The 12407-nt window shown below is 43.8% G+C and overlaps 1 protein-coding gene across 2 annotated transcripts in view; it reads left to right on the top strand.

The window, feature by feature from the left end:
- The window catches only part of LAMA4 (laminin subunit alpha 4), a 146155-nt gene that overhangs the window by 74386 nt on the left and 59362 nt on the right, over positions 1-12407 (top strand). For both annotated transcript variants that reach the window (XM_065911803.1, XM_065911804.1), the window contains exons 9-11: positions 921-1032; positions 3848-4015; positions 6443-6636. In XM_065911803.1, the coding sequence (XP_065767875.1) occupies positions 921-1032; positions 3848-4015; positions 6443-6636 (474 nt within the window). The remainder of the gene's footprint in view (positions 1-920; positions 1033-3847; positions 4016-6442; positions 6637-12407) is intronic.

Here is a 12407-nt window from a genome sequence, read left to right on the forward strand (position 1 = left end):
GAGTCGGGAAAACCCCTTGGCGAAGGAAATGGCGTTCCACTCCAGTATTCTTGCCTAGAGAATTCCAGTATACTTGCCTAGAGAATTCGATGGACAGAGGTGCCTGGTGGGCTATAGTCCATGGGGTCGCAAAGAGCGACTTGGACACAGCCAAGTGACTACACTTTCACTTTACTTTCTCTTCTGTCTTTATACACTCAGAGAGAAATACACATGTACACATGCACGCCCACACATCCTTTCCTCAGGAGCCACATTTGAGTTGGGATTTCAACTTGACAGATCCTATGTGTGAGTTCTGAAACAGAGTTGAAAGAATGAAATCAGCTTCTCAGAGAAGAACTTCATTCACTCTGAGCCAAAGCTGCTTAAGTAATTATTTGTACACAAGTGCCTCCAGTGTTGATGGGAATTTGGAAGCAGCACTGAAAATAGCGTTAGCCTGGTGAGCATAATTCTTTCAATCTCTGTGGTAATTTAGTTGCAGCAGTGGCTGGACCACCCAGAAGTCACTGGATGCATGGAACATTTTGAGATCTGCCTGCTTTCTCAACATGTTTCCCTTTGAACCCTTAAGCATTTCAGTCAGCACAATGTCAAACTGATCAGCAGACATGGATAATTCCCTAGTCTGGCATCTTGAGATACAGTAAAAATTCAAAGGGTAGATTACTTATGAAAGATGGGTGGTTTGGACTGAACTGTGACTGATGGCTTAGGAATAGAAATAGCATCTGTAATTCTAAAGCTGGTCATCACATCCGTCTTCTTGCATGAGTCCATTTTATATGTTACAGAACTTTCTCATGTCAGGGAAATTTATGTTTATAGAATACATTATGCTCACCCACCCCCACATGTGCATACACAGCCTTTCCTTCTCGTAAAATTAATCTGGTGTTTATACGGATTATTTATAGGAAAGCCAAGCTTCAAGAAAGGTCCAGTTGGCTCAGAAGGAAAGCATGGATACCATTAACCACGCAACTCAGCTTGCAGAGCAAGCCCACAATATGAGGGATAAAATCCAAGGTAAATATACTCTCTACTGGCTCAGCTCCATGTCAAGGAATCACTGTTGTTATTAACAGCAATAAAAGTAATGGCTACTGTTAGTGTTTATTGTGTGCCAGAACCTGTTGTTAGAGTGTTACCATTTCAAGCTCATATAAAATCTTCTTTCACATTTGTTTGTCTGGGACTTTGAGCACTCATCTCCACTACCATTTTCGATAATAAATGTGGAGAGTAGGAAATTTCCTGACTGTCCAGTGGTTAGGACTCAGGCAGCACAACCAAAAGAAAAAAAAAAAGATTGTATGTAAAAAATCATTCCCTTTCCACGCATTTCACAGAAGTGAAATGCCAATATACCTTTCCAGTAGAGGAAATTACATGCTATGTTGTCTCTAAAATGCAAGAGTTGAGTAGGAGTCACATTTTTCTCAGTTATTCACAGTGGAAACTCTGCCTTTAGAGTGGCGTAAACTGTCCACTAATCCAGGTCATCCTGCGCCGTCTCTCTGATGCCGTCCTTAGAACCAGACAGGTGCATGTTCTGGTCCCCAGTCCAGAAGAAAAACCAACAGGGGGTGTGGGAGAGTTCTTTGCCTTAAAACATAAAATTGACAGATTTTACCTTTCTTCTTGAGGGTTTACTTACTTATATTCCAGCTTCTCATAAATGCAGGCTGCACTTTGAAGACTATCTTAATAGCACGCTGAAAGCAAACCTTTGGCTTACCAACAAAAAACAGGCTATTGCTTTGGTTCTAAGATAAAGGGAATTTACTTGGGTCACAGTCTGCTAAGATACAGTATTTGTGTATTTCCATAGTTTTTATTATCCTACATATTAAGAGCTGGATGACAACTACAAGTACATCTCAAGGGCACAGTGACAGTGAAGGGTCCCACAGTGGAAGATTCGTATCTTTACACTGAGGTAGAGGGAGCGTGTTCCAGGACAAGGGATGTATTGAGCCAAGATTAATCATTCGCTGTATTTCCTTCGGTGCCCATAATACATAATAAAAACAAATGGTGTGCATTTCAAGCATCCCCTGCTCCCATCCTTACTGTTTCATGCTTTTGCATCTACCAATAAAGTGTTCTTTCCCTATAATATTTTATAGTTAAAATTGATTTGTTCAAAAAGTAAGATTAAACCTAGATTAGCTGATCTCATCTAATTAAGAAATAAATGTCCCTCTCGGCAGCAGATAAAGCCAGCATCCTAGATCTTAGCCATTCAGGAAAATAAAACAGTTCACCTTTGCTGTCTAACTCAAATTTTGATTCTAGGGTATTTCATTTGGAAGGAATCTAAGCCTTCTTATTTGACCCTTAAGACATAGGATAAGAAGGAAAAATTACAAAAGAAATGTAAATAGAAAAACCAGTCATTTCCATCAGTTTCTACCTTTTTTAAATAATGTATGAACAGCCTTCAAAGACCAAAAGCATAAATGTTATTCTCTGTATTTCCTTTTTCTAATCTAGACCAGACATGGCTAAAATAAAATAAGCCAGATTGTTAATATAACATCTGCATCAAAATGCCAAGAAATTCAGCATTGCCAATGCTAGATCTAAGGAAAAAATATATGTTTAGTTTATTTCAAGGGTTAGTATTTTAGACTTTACTTGAGAAATCAGTATTTAATTCCTGCTTGAGTTTTGTTTGAGCATACCTTAGTTTCTCTAAAACTCCTATCAGTGATATTTACAGCACTGAAAGCCTCTCCCCCATTTATCTCCTTGCTTCAGAATTCAGGGATGCTGCCCAACACCAACGGTGTGCCAGCCATCTCTAAAGTAACTACCGGTGACCTTCAAGCTATTATCCACGTAAAATACAAGCCCTTATCCTGGTGTGATTTATTTGAGACCAGTGTTGCTTACCCATCTTGTCTGGCCAACCACATAGATCATAGTAAACCACAGACAGACAATTTCATTTATGCCAGGAAGATAAAATGCTTCCTCCTGGAGCTACCGTAGGACAAGGTGGCAATTACATAACTTTCATCTGATCATATATAGTAGGAAGAGGGAGCCAGAGGCCTGCTCAGCTCTGCCAGTATTCAGACAACCCATCTAATGCCTCTAAGCCTCAGCAGTCCCTCTGGTTCTGAAATGAATGCTACTTTTCGATGTAGGCTGAGAATGACCCAGAGTCAGAACAGAACAGTCTTGCCAGGCAGTCATACCACAGAAGGCAAACAGCAGTTGCAAAAAAAAATGTATATATTAATGAGTAAAAGCTCACATCCTGCTATAAGAAACCTCTGTATTATATCTAGTCTGTACAACAATCTGAAAGTCTCACTTGAACAGCCATCAGTATACACTCATTTTGGCTTAGAGCTTAGGTAAAATCCTTGGCTAAATTACAGTGAATATCACCAGTGCCTCCTATGTGTGACAGGTGATACATCAGAACATTTCTCAAAATTATGTATTTTATTGTATAAAAGATTGATCAAAGACCCTAAATTTGTGTTTCTTACATATTAACATTTTTGAATCACGGTAAAATCAGACTCAACTGAAATCAGAGCAAACTTTGTATTAATTCCACTCCTGTTCTGAAGTCACCAAATGAAAAGCAAAGAAGAGTGACTTCCTTTGGTTTAATCTCTCCCTGGAGTATATGATGAACTCCAGGGCCGACACCGGTATCCACAGCATGACCATCACCACGCTGTCTTTGCATAGGGTCTCTGTCTCCGTTTTAGGATCAGCCCTGCCCGTTGCCCTCGCGGTTCCTGTTTTCAGTGACGTCACTGTCAGACTCCCCATCACCTCTCCCTCCTACCTTCTGTCACTGTGCCCTTCCTTTCAGAGATCAGCAGCAAGATGCTGTATTATGGGGAAGAGCAAGAACTTAGCTCTGAGGAAATCTCTGAGAAGCTGGTGTTGGCACAGAAGATGCTGGAGGAGATCCGACGCCGTCAGCCGTTCCTCACCCAGCGGGAACTTGTGGACGAGGAGGCAGATGAAGCCCATGAATGTAGGTATATTCAACTTCTAGAGGCCAGCACACGTCTGCTTCCCTTGTGGGGCCAGGAGAGGACGCCCAGTCACAGGGCAGCATTTGGTCAAAGCAACCAATTCCCGATATTCAGTCACTGAGCATTTAAAGTGGCCTCAGGGAGTTCTTCAGGACAACTTGACTGTCTATATATAGACCAGGAATTTTAAACCCAGAGCCAACCTTCAGCGTTTGAGAAACTGCTGAAGTTCTACAAGGAATCTACAAGATTTTACTCCTAAAGAGAAAAAATAGGAATATAGCAGCTGGTGAAAAAACGGGGGAAGGAAAACTAAGGGAAGCAATTCCCAGAACTTCAATAAGAGAAGTCTCATTGAGAAAGCAGTAAAAATGTAAGGAAGCCCAGCAACATTCATGTTCTGACGTCCGTGAATGACTTTTAATGACTTTGAAACCTCACTGGAAATTTAACATTTCCTTTAGTGATTAATGTAAATAACAAGCCACAGTAGTATTAGTGAATTTATGACTTGGTCACTATATCAGTTATCAATTACTATCTCACAGTCTACCCCAAACATGAAAAAAATAAGCATTTATTTTTCCATGATTTCATAGGTTGGCAATTTGGTTTGGACTCAACCTAGACAGGTCATCTCTGCTCCGTGTGGTGGAGTTCACTCACATGTCTGGGGTCTTAGCTGGGATGGCCGGGCATCTCCCTCCATGTGGGGTTTTATTCTCTGGGAAGCTCACTGAGCTTGTTCATATGGCAGAAGCCTTCCGGTAGGGCAGGAATGGAAAGTACAAGGTCTCTCAAGGCCTGTCCTTGGAACTCAGCAATGTCATATTCATTCCGTTGGTCAAAGTGAAAGTGAAAGTCGATCAGTCATGTCAAACTCTTTGCAAGTCCATGGACTGTATAGTATACAATAGCCAGAATACTGGAGTGGGTAGCCTTTCCCTTCTCCAGGGTATCTTCCCGACCCAGGAATTGAACTGGGCTCTCCTGCATTGCAGGTGGATTCTTTACCAACTGGGATATGAGGGAAGCCCTCTGTTGGTCAAAACCAGCCCAGATTCAAGGGTGAGGAAAAAGACTCCACTCTTAATAGGAAGAGTTACAAAAAATTGTGTCCATTTTAATCTACACAGTCAACAAAAGCAGCTACAGGTTTGTGTATCATATTTTAGTTGTCACTGTTATTTCACAGTGTTAAATTCATCAATAATTCAAGAATTTTAGTAGTTATTGGTTTCACCTCTAAATCTTATTAGTTAACACACTGATAAGAAAGCACATGTATTATTATATTACCAATTTTTATACATCTTTTTAGTTCTACATATTTTATCTTGTACATTTAAAAACATATAAGAAGGGATCTGAAGGCTTTGCCAGGTTGTAAAGGGGCCCATGATACAGAAAGGGTTAAGAACACCTACATTAGATCACTTCCCTACAATTGTCACTATTAGCTTCTGTTAAACTTATTATGAATATTTTAATAGAGGAGTATTTTTGGCATAAAGGTATATTGTGATACCAGACTTACAAGGTCTTAGAAATAGTAAGAAATAAGGCAGTCTCAGGCCTGTTTCTGAGTCCAGATGAAGTCAGCTGTCAGGAAGACTGGAGCTCTCATGTCACAGCCAGATGCTTTGCCTCTCTGGGGATTTAACAAGACTGCTCTGGGGAAATGGAACCAAATACATCTCCCACTTAGCAGCCTTTCACCAAGTAAAGGCATTTTTTCAGCCACTTTCTCTACTCAGCCATGAACTTGTATCTTCTGCTCATGATGATGAAAGTAAATTCAAAACCTCAGTAAGACAGACTGATAGTCCCTGGAGAAAAAATAGAATCAAGGTACAGAAGCAATGCATGTAACTTTGATTAGAGAATTAAGACATAGGCAAAGTTTAAGAATATTTCATTGCCATTTAATCTTCCAGAATAATGATTCTGGAGTAATGATTCCAGAATAATGATTAAGTTTGACCTAAATAAAGGAGCCAACTAAAAGTAGCTGCCTGGAGAGAATACAGAAGATGAGTGGTTGTACATTTGCCAATAATAGACAAAATAATTGGAGATATCTCTAATAGTAAAACTGTAGTATATCCAAGTTTTGTTTGTATGGTAAAACTATTAATAATCTGGGTAATAATAAACCCAGTTGAATGACATCATTTCCACATAAAGCATTGTCTTGACAGGAAAACTAATCAACTCCCATTTTAGCTGATGGTGGTCTAGGATGGTCCAAATCCTACAAAATAATATTTAAAGCTTCAAATAATGGGGCCATTTTTGTGACCCAACAGCTTCAGTCGCTGTTGCTAAAGATATCACCTGCCGAATTTGCATCTTTGCTTCTGTGGGCTGGGGTGGGAGGAGAAGGGAGGAGCCCAGATTGAGTTTCTGTGTGCCTTTCTTCCCAGTGCTGAGCCAGGCTGAGAGTTTGCAGAGGCAGTACAATGACACTCGCTCTCTGTTTCCTGTGGTCCTGGAGCAGCTGGACGACTATAACGCCAAGTTGTCAGACCTCCAGGAATCACTTGACCAGGCCCTTAACCATGTCAGGGATGCTGAAGACATGAACAGAGCCACAGCAGCCAGGCAGCGGGACCACGAGGTACAGTGGACACTAAATGCAAATGCAAATGCATTTGGGGCATATATTAACACAACATGAAGAAGAGACAGTTGGTAAACAGTTTTAAAAATATTGGTACATTTAAATATTTATTTTTAAAATTATCTGCACATTTTTTGCCACTGTCATTTGCTAATATAAGTGTGTACAACTAAAATCAAGTTGAAAGTGTTGCAGCTGTTTAGTTTGTGTATTGACTAAGAAGAACGCAGTTGTTCTTCGTGCTTCTGTCCGCCTGTGTTGGATGTATCTCTCTTGCAACTGAGCAAACAAGGCATGATTCTTGTGTATAACTTCTTTTATACCGAGAGTACTAAAAATCCCAAAGCAACACAGAACTGTGTTTCCTGTAAGGATATGTGTGATTTTGGAAGGGCCTGATTAGCAAATCTCACAGCCTGACTGGTCAGCAGCTGCAGAGATAGGGAGTCTAATTCAAGCTAAGGTCTTAAAATTACAAAGAGGTGAAAAAATTTCCCAGGCTTGGTCAGAGCTTGCCAAAGAGGACACCTTACGGGGCCAGGATTTGTGCATGCCCACACCTCCAGATTTAGAACTGGTGGTGCTCACACTTCTACCCTGAGGGACACATGCGCCTACACCATCACTATGAATGGTCCTTTTCTGATAGGAAGACATGTGCCTCTAAAAGCAGTGTCAGAAACAGGAAGCAGCTATGAGCAAATTCATTACTTCTGTTATGTTATCAGCAAACCCAACTTAAATTAGGTTCTCCATCCTGATTTTCAGTCATTGCTACCTTTCAGTAAGTTGTCATCAAATTTCCTAAATAAAAGTGAATTATACTTATTAACACCATTTTGCACCATTGGAGCAATCTCTTAGCCAATCTTTTTTAGAATAATAGTGGTCAGGGTAGCATTTTTGTTTAAAAACAGAAACATGATTATCTGGCATAACAAAATTATGAGTGTAACACAAAATAAATTCTTTAAGCAGAATTTAAGAAAGTTATTGGGACTCATCCTTATCCTTGAATTTTTCCCACCCTCACATCTCATCTGCCACAGGATCTGGCCCATTTTACCTTTGGGATATTTTTAACTATCTTCCTCCTTTTCCGTTCCTCTACAACTTCTTCAGTGTGGGCCTTTGTTATTTCTCAACTAAAATAGCCTCCTCCGCTCCTCTCCATTCTTGTGTCTGTATTGTGATCATCTGCTCGTAGATGTCTCCCCCCACTCACCATAAGTGTTTTAGTATCACATTTCACTGTAAGAACTACAGTATGGCTTTTAAAAAAAAAAAACCACCAAAATTTCAATCCTTATACAAAACCAAAAATAACCACAAAGTTTAATCATTTTGATGTGTGCAAATAATAGCCATACAACTGTTATGCCCGATGTCCGAATCCCCGAGCGGGAAGAGAGAAGGCTTCCAAGACAATGCAACTCGCAGGAAGGGAAGTTTATTACTGACTCGAGTCAGGACTCCCTGCCGCAACCAACGCAGTGGTGTGGGTCAGAGAGCCCCGAGCCCAACCTGTTACACAAATTTATAGAGTGGGAATCGAATTGGTTACACGTTTGCAAAACAATTTCATTGGTCAATACTTTTGCGCGGGCGGGACTTTCCTGGGGGTTTCCACCCTGTTCCTAATTTCCTAATTGGCAAACATCGGTGAAAGCTAATTGGTCCTAATTGGCAAATAGTGGTCATTGTTAAGCGAAAGCTACCTGATAGTAGGAAGGCCTACTCCTAATCTAAGTTACGTTACTTCTGCTCGCCTCACATTCCCCCCTGTCTGTTGTTCAAGTAGAGGAATCTTCCTCTTCTCCATTTTGGGCCACTGACACTATAAGTGGACCCAGGAGGGTGGATTCCTGAGGTCTCGTTGAGCAGCTCATGAGTCTTCCCGTCGCTGATCAGCAGGAGAATTAGGAGACCTCCCAGCAGACAAGTACGGGTGAGGTCTTGCCTTCCATTCTACTCCTGTTCTTCCGGTGTGGCTTGCCGCACGTGATTGCAGTGAACCCAGAGTCCAATCCCGTCGACCTTTACAGCAGTAGGAGTGGTAAGGAGAACAACATAAGGGCCTTTCCATCTAGGTTCTAATACACACAGGAGGGGTCTTCCATACAGAATCTCAAAAGGGCAGCTTATAAGGGGTGCTACGTGCCTGAAAGAGTGCAAAGAGAAGGAGGGTCACCCAGTCCCCGCCAGTCTCTATTGCCAACTTCGTTCTGATTCATTTTCTCAACCTGTCCTGAGCTCTGGGGATTATATTCACAATATAACTTCCATTTCGTCCCCAGAGCTTAGGCCAGCCCTTGTACAATCTGGCTCACAAAGGCAGGTCCGTTATCAGAGCCCATAGTCACCAGCAGCCCATACCTAGGCACTATCTCCTCTAAGATCTTTTTAGCAACCACTATTGCTGTCTCTCCCTTAGCGGGGAAGGCTTCCACCCACCCCGAGAAGGTATCTACCAGAACCAACAGATAGTGATACCTGTACTTGCCTGGCCTTACCTCAGTGAAATCTCCCAGTGTTGCCCTGGCTCTTCCCCTCGATACCTCGTTCCCGTGTGCTGCTTTTTTCTCCTGTCCTCATCAGCTGTCACGCTTTGCAAGCCTGGATTATCTCTCGTTCAGTTGTATTTTATCAACACGCAGATTCAGTCCATACCCAAGCTGCTTCTTCAGAGACTCTGGCATCTCAGGGGGAGGAGGGTGAGGGAGCCTGAAGTAGACCTTCACAGAATCATAGATAAACCACTGTAGTGCAGTCAGAGTGCCGATCATGATGATACCCTTCCATACACCTCTAAATCCAAGTCTCTTGAGGACCTGAGAGGCACTGCTACCCTTCTCTTTATTCAACACAGACACCACAGAATCGGCAACAGTACGTTCAAAGCAGGCAAACTTTATGGTATCTGTCTCATGCAAAGAGGAGCAACCCCCTTGTATACATTTTGGGAGCTGCATCCCTCAGAGTGTAACCTGGTTGTTTGAATTCGAACCTTAGCTTCCATAGGAGCCAGAGCAATGTTCAGCACTGGCAGAGGCAGCCAAATACAGTGATGTGCGCCACAGATAGGCATTTTCCTCTCCAAGCATGTTGCTGTACAAAACCTTGAAGACTTCATAAAAGCCAAACTTGCAGAGCCCCTGCAGGGAGTAGCCAATGAGGGTCGGGGCCCATCCTTTGGACAAACCACGGAAACCATCCTCTTTGAGTGTAACTGAAAATCCATTAAGAAAGCCCTTGTACTTCTGTGGGTCCGCCTGCATACGGCATTTCGCCAAATCCAGAGGAACAGCAGTGTGTGTCAGACCACAACTTAAGACCCCACCAAAGCCACACAGTGCATAAAACTTCACAGAGCCATATTCTACCGCAGCGGCTCCCACTTTCCTTTGCCCATCTTTTACATAGCTGCTTCCATCGGTGAACCATACTAGCTCACTGTTGTCTAGGGGTACATCAGTTAAGTCTTTTCGTGCCGCCAGGGCCTCCGCCAGTATCTCGCTGCAATCATGGAGCTACAAACAGCTGGAACGGCTTATTTGGGTTAGGCAGGGCAAGGGCTGGGGCTTCTAGTAGGGCCCGTCTGAGTGTCTGGAAAGCCTGTTTCATTGGCTCAGCCCAAGTCCAGTTTGGGGTCTCTTTACTTCCCTCATACAAGGGCCGGGCCTTCTCAGCAAACCCCATGATCCACAGTCTGCAATATCCAACAGTCCCCAGAAACTCTCTCACCTGGCGGGGGGTCTTGGGCTCTGTTATCTGCAATATTGTTTCCTTCATGGCCTGGGTTAGCCACCTTTGCCCCTGCCGGATCTTATACCCCAAACAGGTGACCTCTTGCCGGGCTATTAATTGTGTAGCAGAAGGACCTCTGGGTGCCAAGTCCGATATTCGTAGAGGTCCTCACTCAGAGCCTCTTGAGCCTCTGTGGGATTACCAGTTGGCCTTCCTCCTCAGTCCACTCAAAGGCAAATACCTCCTGGCTCTGAGCCGCCGGGGTAGGCTGAAAAAGGCATCTTCACTCAGGCAGCAAACTGCTCAGGAGGGTGTATGGGTTAGAGACAGTGGGGTGTATGTCACTCACCCGTATGTTGACTTCTCGCAGGTAATCTGTCCCCCCTGGCTTCTTCACTGGCAGTAAGGGGGTGTTTCAAGGGGATTGACACCGCTTGAGAATTCCAGCATCCATGAGACGTCGAATGTGGGGAGTGATCCCCCGCCGAGCTTCCTGGTTCATGGGGTACTATCTCACCCTCACAGGAGTTAACCATTCTCTCCCCAAGAGTTCTCACCTGCTTAAGCCTCTCTCTAGAAGAGACAGATGTTTTCAATAGCCCACCACTGATCAGCAAAGTAAAGTGCCACAGCTGTGAGTGAGTAACTTTCTGGGTCTGATCTCCACCATAGAGAGGTACGCTAATTCCAGATTTTCAGGGTCCCCGTACCTCAGATCTAACATGTAATCTTCAGCAGAATTTTCCAGTTCCCCATGACTGCATCCACAGGGAATGCCATCGGCCACAACAAGTCTCTGGGCATTCTGGTATCACCAAAAACGAATGGGACACCTGGTGGGTCCCCAGATCTACTTTTCGTTACCCAGGACTTGGGGAGGGGTGCTGAGTCTTGACTCCCCTAGTCACTGTCTTCCCCCTCATATAGAACTCGAGTTCCAGGGGAGATTCTCTCTCTCTGGGTCGTACCTCTCCTTAGGTCCCTCTTAGGGCACTTGTTTTTCCAGTGCCCCTGTTCTCTGCAGTAGGCGCACTGATCTTTCTTTAGGGCCTGCCTTTTTGGTTTCTGTTTTTCTCCCGTCCAGGGGTCTCGAGGTTCCCTCAATTCTGTTCCGGCTTTTATCCCCGCAAAGAGAATCTGGGCTAGCTCCCTCTGGTCCTTCCTCTTTTCCCTTGTTCTATATTCTCTATCTTCCTTCCTGATCTTCTCAGCTAATTCCCTTTCCTCCCGTCGAATTCGTTCTTCCCTTTCTTCTGGGGTCTCCCTATTATTAAATACCTTTTAAGCTGCTTTCAATAAATCCTGTATCGTCTGTTCTCCCAATCCCTCTATCTTTTGTGCTGCCTGATTTACAAACGCTAACAGAACTGCAGCACGTGACTCCTCAGCCTGGGGGTCCATAGGTGTATATTGCCTGAAAGCTTCCATTAGCTTCTCTAGGAAGGCTGCCGGGCTCTCAGTGGAACCTTTGCCAAATTTGTCAGCTTTCTTGCTGTGGCCCGCAGGCGTGCCATCAGAGTCTGGCGGTACACTCGGAGATGCTCCCTACCTTCCGCTCGCTCAAAATCCCAGTTAGACGGCAACAGAAGAAACCCCTCGTCCACGAGATGAGGCTGGTCGGTTGGCCTCCCGTTGACCCCTGGGACGCGTTTCCGCGCTTCTGCCAGAATTCGCTCCTGCAACAGCTGCTGACAATCGTAGTGAAAGGAGAGTTTCACCTGGTTGGGCTCTAGTTACTGAGGCGCACTTATTGTAGGGCCTTCAGAGTCCGCCAGAGTGTTTTCCTGACCAGGACTCATCAATTGCCCCACAACCATTCGCCTGTTCACTGAAACTCCTGCCTGAAAAGAGTCTAATTAAAAACCAGAGACAATGCCGGCACACACACAAACACGGACAAACACGGAGAGCCAAAGACAAACACACAGACAGACAAACGTCGGCCAACAACACAGTTTCGGGCCCCCTGACCAGACCAGACTCGGGATCAGGAGAGGAACTCTCCTTCCCACAGAGCCGGC

Source organism: Muntiacus reevesi, chromosome 19 (assembly GCF_963930625.1).
Source record: "Muntiacus reevesi chromosome 19, mMunRee1.1, whole genome shotgun sequence".
Classification (NCBI taxonomy): domain Eukaryota; kingdom Metazoa; phylum Chordata; class Mammalia; order Artiodactyla; family Cervidae; genus Muntiacus; species Muntiacus reevesi.